General features: G+C 43.9%; 1 protein-coding gene across 2 annotated transcripts; it reads left to right on the top strand.

The window, feature by feature from the left end:
- Positions 1 to 711: 711 nt before the first annotated feature.
- On the top strand, positions 712 to 8,944 carry ssu72 (SSU72 homolog, RNA polymerase II CTD phosphatase). Of its 2 annotated transcripts, XM_061833097.1 has the most exons (6): positions 712 to 1,029; positions 2,275 to 2,418; positions 5,045 to 5,184; positions 5,261 to 5,379; positions 6,481 to 6,560; positions 8,039 to 8,944. In XM_061833097.1, the coding sequence occupies exons 1-6, from the start codon at positions 950 to 952 to the stop codon at positions 8,166 to 8,168; spliced, it is 693 nt and encodes a 230-aa protein (XP_061689081.1). In that variant the 5' UTR covers positions 712 to 949; the 3' UTR covers positions 8,169 to 8,944. The 2 variants fall into 2 exon arrangements, with proteins under 2 accessions (XP_061689081.1, XP_061689082.1); XM_061833098.1 differs by lacking the exon at positions 6,481 to 6,560 and having other exon boundaries at positions 716 to 1,029.
- Positions 8,945 to 9,055: the final 111 nt, after the last annotated feature.

Raw genomic sequence — 9,055 nt, 5'->3', positions numbered from 1 at the left:
AAAATATATATATATATTATAAAATACATACATAATAATACCAACAACATGAATAAATAGGATCCAACAATATGGAAGTAGATTAGTGCCACCAGGATCTGAATTTGAAATGCCACAGAAAACAAGATTTTAATTTGAAATGTAAAGTGATCACATTTTCAATAGATGCTACAATTCGCTGTCTAAAATTCAGTCTCTGCCACTTCAGGGTTACTTCAGGTCAGAACCGAACACACAGCCAATCCGGTTACGCTTTCTTAGCATGTGACGTCAAGTGACGAAGAAAGCGTAACTGCGATTGGCTGGCTGTTCTGCCTGGTGGCACAGACAGTGAATTTCAGATAGCGAATTGTAGCAATTATTGAAAATGTGATCACTTTACATTTAAAAAATAAAATCCTATTTCCTGTGGCATTTCATATTCAAGTCCTTTTTCACTTTACATTTCAAATTCAAATCCTGGTGGCACTAATCTACTTCCACACAACCATCCATTTTCTACATCGTTGATCCACATTACAGACATCGATGAATTGCAGCCTATTCGACCTGATTTCTACTCAGTTTCTTATGTCACCATATCGTTAGCCTAATAGCACCCTAAATCATAATAACAACAAAAGTACCAATGTGTTTGCTAATTCTTTTCCTTTTTTTTCCAACGTCGTCGTACAGTGACGTCATATAAACGTCCACGAGCGACCGCGCCTACTAATGACGTCACGTCTATAAAATCCTTTTTCGAGCACGGGGTTTCCGCCATTTTAACTTCTTGCTTTCAAAGGAGAGGAGGCGTCTATAGAAGAGTGCGCGAATCGCTTTACTTCATAGCTTATCGAAAGGGGGTTGTTTTTTTTCTCCCCCTTTTCTTTTCCAAACGGGGCACAAACAAACGACACCGAGTGGTTTCCGCCCGTTTTCGTTGCGTAGCTTCAGCCGGAGAGTCGCAATGCCGAGCCACCCGCTGCGAGTAGCGGTTGTGTGCTCGAGCAACCAGAACCGCAGTATGGAAGCGCACAATATCCTCAGGTAAACAATGGCCACCCGAGGAAGAAGAAGACAACGACGACCACGCGGCGACGACGACGACATGAACGAAAAATGTGCCTTATCGCGTCGTGCTCGTGAAGCGGTTTCCAGTCGACACGACGCCGCACTTGCCGGGGCCTCCGCAGTCCCAACAATGGACTCAGAGTGCAGTGTCATGCCGGATGTCGAGCTCTACTCTTAAACCTTTGTTTTGTTAGTCATTTTTTTCAGATGGTCGTTAGTTAAATACCCTCACGGCCTGCTTTCCTAATCGAATCCAGGCTTTTTAAATACCCGGACATTCTATAGGATATATTTATTTTTTTAAATCGACTCATGTTGACAGAGCGCCCCCTAGGCGGAAGAATTCCGGAAAGAAGCAAATGCTCCTGCGCGACATTTTGTGACGTAGCTGCTCAGCGCTGCCCCCCTCCGGTCACTCGCTTTAGTGTTTCCACCTATGGAAAGCAATTTCAGCGTTTATTCGGTATCCATGTTCAGGTCCATTTTTTCATGTTCTTTTTTTTCCTCACCAGTAAAACAATTTAGGGCGCTAACCAGCAATCAAACAATTGCACAAACCGCTTTCTGCAAGTTGATTGTGCAATTAATTTTTTGCAGTGGACTTATTTTCTAGCCTTTAGATCCAGTTTATTAGTACACTCTTAGTCCAACTTTGGCAGTCTACTAGGACAACTGTGGATTGGGTGTGAGGCACAATTCCTGTAGTTGACACCTGTGTGCTACTAGTAAGCAGTAAGTACTGGTAAGCACTCCGTGTCCTCACATGTCCTTACCAACTAGTGTGTCAAAGTTGTACTTTTGAGGATGAAGGGAGTACTACTACTCAAGACCATGGGAAGGATCTTTACAAAAAAAAATGCTAAAATGGCTCCATGGCAAGCCACTAGGGCATTTATTTCATATATTACCAGTGTGCTGAGTTGTCTAAACAAGTGAGGACAGAAAGTACTGTTGTGGACCTCAAGGGTAGATGACAAGGATATCAAATAAATGCTTTTGGGGCAGCTCGTAACAAAATTAAACCCTGACAAGATTAATAATATCTGTAGGATTCCAGATGAAAAATGGGGGGGGGGGGGAGTACTGTATATATGAAGAATTGTTTAGAAAGTTCAGATATCTGGTATTGGTCAGCTGGTCTATTCCTTTTAAATTTGATTTTCCTTATGGCATCTAATTGAGTTGCTCCCTCCACCCCCTCTTCTCTCTTGTTCTTTACAGTAAACGAGGATTCGACGTGCGCTCATTCGGGACTGGTTCTCACGTGAAGTTACCCGGTCCTGCCCCGGACAAGCCCAACGTGTACGACTTCAAAACAACATATGAACAGATGTACAACGACTTGGTCCGCAAGGACAAGGAACTGTATCCCCGTCCCACTACACACACGCTAACACACGCACACAGACAAATCACGGGATAAGTATTTCATATTCTGTATGTGCATCTTTGCTAGCTCGTTAAGATTTGTGGACTTCAGGAAGGTGGACGCCACTGCAGCGACGCGTAAATGGCATGCCAGGGAATGCGTTTTTAGCTCTGCAACGATGCACTTAATGATCCATAATCCCAGATGTGTTGAAGTAAATGCCAATATGGTTTATTTTAATTTCTTTGGGTACGAGAGAGGACTTGGCTCTATTTTATTCGGTTCTGATATACAGGTCTTAAAAGTACAGGAGCATCTCAGTGCTGTGAAAGTATTTAGCCAATCTGTCATTATCGATCCATTTGTTGTCTTCGCCGCTTATCCCACGAGGGTCGAGCGGAGTGCTGGAGCCTATCCCGGTTGTCAACGGGCAGGAGGCGGGGTACACCCTGAACTGGTTGCCAAGCCAAACGAAGGGCACGTGGAGACAAACAGCCGCACTCAAAATCACACCTAGGGGCAATTTAGGGTGTCCAATTAATAAATTTGTCATTACGCATTTAATATTTTTTCTAAAATAGACTTTTTATTACAGTTTTAAAAAATGGATCAAGAAATTGAAGTAGAGGCACGGTGGGTCAGATGGTAAAGCGTTGGCCTCAGTTCTGAAGGCCCAGGTTCAATCCTGGCCCTGACTGTGGGGAGTTTGCATGTCCCGTCCCTGTGTGGGTTTTCTCTGGGCACTCCGGTTTCCTCCCACATCCCATAAACATGCAACATTAACTGAACACTCTAAAATGCACATAGGTGTGATTTGTGAGTGGAGCTGTTCGTCTCGATGTGCCCCGCGATTGGCTAGCAACCAGTTCAGGGTGTACCCCGCCTCCTGCCTGTTGGCAGCTAGGATAGGCTAAGAACTCCCCGCGACCTTTGTGAGGATAAGCGGCTACGAAAATGGATGGAAATTGGAGTACTGCACAACAAAAATACCACTTAATATTTAGAAAGTTGGTATTGGAACTGATCTAATGGATACTGGTATTTTTGCTTTTTGAAGAAGAAAGGATGCATGCCTAAAATACATTTTTAATTTTTTTTTTAAAGGCAAGTATCAGTACATTTTATCTGCATTATAATTTTAAAAATACCTATCAGGAATCATTAGACCACTGAATTTGCATTTTGTCAATGTAAGCTTAGGGGAATTTTTTTTTTTTTTAATTATGAAACAAAAGTTTCCTTTTCAAAAGAAATATCAATTGTGTGTGTGCGTGTTAAGACTGCGTTCTGTACATCTTTCAGATAGCAGAACCCATTAGAAGAAGGCTTCACAATCACATATTTGCCTGGGAAATAGACTGCATATATAGTAGTAGCTATTATGTTTCAACTTATTAAAAAAATTTTTGACAGTAATCTTTTAAGTTTAAATACAAAGGACAAAACTATTGGAGACACCTCCCCAATGAAATACAAGATCAGATTTGGTTCTCGCGTGTGCAAATGCACTAAAAGCTTCCCAGCAGAGCTCAATTTGACCTCTGAACTTCCAAAATGCACAAACTTGAATGCTTTACATGCTATTTGAAGGAGCTCGATGGCAAAATTGACCATTTTTTTTTCTCCCCCAAAGATATCCTCTCTGTGATGCTTCGAGTCTTCCCGTGTGTCAAGAGTCAGCCGCTAACTTTGCGCCACTTTAAGCGCGCTTGTCGCTTCTCTCTGAGGACGTCCCATTTGAAGCCTCGCGTGGTTAAGTGTCGTCTCGGTCTCAAAATTCCAGCGGCGTGAGGAGGACAACTGTTCAAATGCAAATTATGATTCAATCAGGGAACGTCACATCTATTGTGAATTGACGTTCAGTTTCTTAGTCGCGCAGAAGGATAATTGAACGTCTGGCCGTGCATGTGCAAATTATGGAAATCATATGAAGTTCAATGTAAAAGTGAGAGTTCCTTTTAGGTTCGTCCTGAAATCTCCCCTGTGAACTTGAATATCCCTAACTTTATGTATGTAGTGCATGTTGAGCTTATTACTCTTATTTATAGAAGCAGGATGGCTTGTCGATCTTTCTATTACTAAACGTTTTTGGGACATCATGGTTTTCACGCATTATATCTTTCAAGATATCAAAATGTGTTTTAATCTGAAGCCATAATTTGGTATCAGGAGAGGATAATTCATCAGTCAGAGTTAGCAGTTGGATTTTTGGGCCGAGGTTATAATATAAGAATATAACTTAACCATAAACGAAAAAGTGTTATTTCCTTGATTGTGGCCTGTTAGGAGACTTTTTATCACAATAAGGCAAAAAATTGCCACCCTGCCCGTGAATGGGTTAATGGCCCACAATGAAAATTGACAGTATATATCGAAACATATCCTGAATTACCTTTTATCATATCATTTTTCCGAATTCTTCATCTTCTATCCGTTTCAAAGTTTGTTGAACTCGATGACCTTGCAATGGTGGCGTGTAGCGAAACGGAAAGGGTTACGCAATCTCTTCTGCTACGTGTGTTCCTCGGGGTTACCACTAGAGGGTGCTGTTTCCCGACTTCAAATATCATCGTAGGCTCTTGTCACCTTGGTGTGTTCCTTGACCCGGACCCCCCTCCTCAGATATACACAGAACGGAATCCTCCACATGCTGGATCGGAACAAGCGAATCAAGTCCAAGCCGGAACGATTTCAGAGCTGCAGGGACAAGTTTGACCTGGTGATCACCTGCGAGGAGCGCGTGTACGACCAAGTGCTGGAGGGTGAGTGGGGCCTCCCGTGCCGACCGTCTGCAGCGTTCGGCACCTCGCTCACGGTGTCTTGCCGTCGCGTTTGCAGATCTGAGCTCACGGGAGCAGGAGACGATGCAGCCCGTGCACGTCATCAATGTAGACATTCAGGACAACCACGAGGAAGCGACGCTGGGCGCCTTCCTCATCTGCGAGCTGTGTCAATGTGTGAGTGTCTGCTAGGCGGAGGCGTCACTCTGAAGAACAATTTGGTTTGGAATCGTTTGTACCGACCCGTTTCTGCACTGGAGCACTTTCTACTTTTAAACACTTGAAGCCAATTCCTCTTTCTCTCGCATCATCTGCCCCATCAAATATAGATTTATTGTTTAAAGCCAATTACCCTCCCTTTTTATTCATAAACAAGAAGCAATGTTGACTTTGTGATTGTCACTTTGCAGCGGTGAAGAGCAGCAGAACCGATTCAGAACCTTTTTTTATCCCCCACTCTCAATAACTACCTCCGGCATTGTCATGAACATAAAGTGAGCATTTTTTTAGATGGATCATTTTAGATAAAACACCAAGAAACCGTTATGGTGCTATAATAAACCTTTGTCATTATCAATCACAACTGAGCATCATCTTTGTAAAAAGCTTTGGCTGCGGAGATTTCTGTTGGGTCTCAAAGAGTTCTGGTGCATCGAATAAAGTGCCTGGCTTGTGGACATCTTGCCCCCCCCCACCCCTGAGATTTGTCAAAATTAGTGTAGAACTTGAGCAAAAAAAGGATGAGATGAGGTCACAGGATGGCGACGCCCCCACCGTCAAATTTTTCGCATTTGCTAAAGTTCATTTTACATTTTGGTTCCCTCCGTAGACCCATTTTAAGCAGGCACCGGACGGACGGCTAGAAAAAAAAAATCACAAGGGGTCCTCGATTTAAAGTAGCACCCAATTGCGCACAATTCGCTGGTTTGCGTTCTGGCTGTGCGAATGTTGTCACGTGCCACCGAAACGCATGCTTGGACGCCAACTCAGCTGTTTCGTTTAATATTAGTTCCCTGCATGTTTTTCATAGAAATATTTACTGTAATTTGGCGACACGGTGGCCTCACAGTTCTGAGGACCCGGGTTCGATCCCGGCCCACGCCTGTGTAGAGTTTGCATGTTGTCCCCGTGCCTGCGTGGGGTTTCCCCAGGGCACTCCGGTTTCCTCCCACATCCCTTAAACATGCAACATTAACTGAACACTCTAAATTGCACATAGGTGTGATTTGTGAGTGCAGCTGTTTGTCTCCATGTGCCCTGCGATTGTCTGGCGACCAGTTCAGGGTGTGCCCCGCCTCCTGCCCGTTGACAGCTGGGATAGGCTCCGGTGCTCCCCGTGACCCTCGTGAGGATAAGCGGTAAAGAAAATGGACGGATGCATGGATGGATGGATATTTATTGTAATTTGAGGTTTGACTATGCCAGTGGCGTCAAACTCATTTTTGTCACAGGCCACATTGTACTTGCGGTTTCCCTCAAAGGGCCGTTGTGGCTGTGAAACCGCCTCATCATATTTGCGCATGAAATTTATGAACTAGTTTTGGCATCAGAAATTAAGAGTAATGGGTTTTTCCAACTATTGTTGTTTGGTAACACAGAAATGCTTGTAATAGCGCAACATTATCATTTATTGGACAATTTGAAATTTTGGTACAGATTTCAACAACAACAACAAATCACGGAAGTCGATGCATGTGATTTGCCTCTGCAGGCCATGTAAAATCATGCAGCGGGCCAGATCTGGCCCCCGGGCCTTGAGTTTGACACCTGTGGAGTATGCTCTTTCTGAAGAAGAAAAAAAATAGGCTTTGATCAGAAATATAACTAGGGGTGTAATGGTACATGTATTCAAAAATTGTGGTACTGCTCAATGGCACACCTACAAGCACCCCCCCCCCCTCGCTCTCTTCTTCACCTTTCTCCATCCATCAAATTTTTATAGCACTCATTTGTCACTGGCGCGAGCTGGAGCCCACCCAAGCTGACTTGGCAAGGGGCAAGGTACACCCCCGAGTGGGTCGCCAGCCAATCGCAGGGCACACGCGTCGATAAGCAACCTTGTACTCGCACATTCGCATCAAAGAGCAATTGAGAGTTGACGATAAACCAAACATGCACGTTTTGGGATGTTGGAAGACGGGAGTACCCACAGAAAACCGACAAAAGCTCAGCGAGGGCATGTAAAATCTCCTCACAGATGGCTGGAGACACTTTTTAAATCATTTTTTTACCTTTCTATTATTCATCAGAAAAACGTAATTTTTTTTGCAGTTATTTCTGTAATATTTTTCAACAGGATTTGGTCGCCATGGTGAAGTGACGTATCTTGACCAAGAGGCGAGCTTTGAATATCAAAGATGAGCTAATTTTAGTCTAGATGGGTATTGGAAGAGTGAAATTTGGGTGTGTGTGTCACCCCCCCCCCCACGTCACCCCCTCCCCAAATCGAATATTTTAGCTCGTTTTAACGTTCATATCGTAAAATGAGTTTAAATTACACAGCAACTTGGACCTTACGTTTTGGTCTCGTTATGGTTTATAACATCGTACTCAAGTGTCGTAAAAGTATCTGTTGTGGTATTTAGGCTCCCTCTAGTGGTAAGCGAAAGAATTACTTAATGACATTTTCTTGGGGCGAAAAATGTTCGTGGGTTAAACCAGTTTTATGAATCTGGTACAGTAAGTCCAGTTCAGTTGTGTGAGTTTCATGTTCAGGGCACTCGCACGCAATCTCATTTTCAAATATTTCAAGTCTTAACTGATGGCACATTAAAATGGATGTTTACATATTTCACCCCCCCCCCCTCCCCACCCCGGTCCTCACATCTTTGCGCAGATCCAGCACACGGACGACATGGAGAACGAGATCGACGAGCTCCTGCAGGAGTTCGAGGACAAGAGCAGCAGGGCCTTCCTCCACACGGTCTGCTTCTACTGACGCGGCAACCAACGGCGAAATAATGTGACAGTTACGTTTACGGGCTTTGCGCTGAGCCTAACGGGGGGGGGGGAGAAAAAAAAAAACAATCTCAGCGATCGTGTGATCGCCCCCCCACCCACCCCCCTTCCGCGAGGATGCGTAGACTCGCCGCTGTTCTTCTTGCCTTTATTCCTCCCGATCGAGGTCAAGCCAAGGTCAGCCACGCCTCCTCAGGGAGCGCCCAGTCCCGCCCCCGTTTTGACTCTTCATAAAGATGATTGTCCCGCGATCCCGGTCATTTATTATTCAGTAATTCACACAATCTCAACGTGGAGATTTGCATTCTTCTTGTCGCTTTTGTTTCATCGAGCCAGGAGGAAGAACGAACTGGAAAAAAAGAGCTTTTTGTTTTTACGTTTTAAGTTAAGTTCAAAGGTTGCGCTAGCGAATAACCAAACGTTGACCTCTTTGATGAAATGTGTTGACCCAATACTCGAAGTCGGACGTGTCGTCTTTCGGGGTGTACTTTATTTTGGGTGGGGGTGGGGTCGGGGGTTCAAAAAAAATTATGCATTGTCAGCTCTGAGTGCCTGATTTGTACATAGGAATATACTAAAAGAATCTCTAAGAACCATTTGTGGCATTTTTTTTTTCTTTTTGTGTATACAAATTAAATTATGAAGATCACAAAGTGTATTTTGCGAACTGCGAGCCTGAGCTGACGGTAACGGCAGTTTGCAGCATCTTGTCTGGCTTCGCCTCCTGAAATTGTTTCAGCAGGGCCTCACAACTGTTAAAAAATGTTAACCGCTGCTATATCATGCTTCTCTCAAATATTAATTTTGGGAAAAAAATGGCTTTTATCTTTATGTGACGATATGGGCCCTCAAGATGCTGACCTGAGATACTGCTGCCTACCCAATCAGAGCAAAG

This window comes from Syngnathoides biaculeatus, chromosome 10, assembly GCF_019802595.1.
Source record: "Syngnathoides biaculeatus isolate LvHL_M chromosome 10, ASM1980259v1, whole genome shotgun sequence".
NCBI classification, from domain to species: Eukaryota; Metazoa; Chordata; class Actinopteri; order Syngnathiformes; family Syngnathidae; genus Syngnathoides; species Syngnathoides biaculeatus.
Note: the sequence above shows the minus strand (reverse complement) of the source record. Positions and strands in the feature narration are given on the sequence as shown.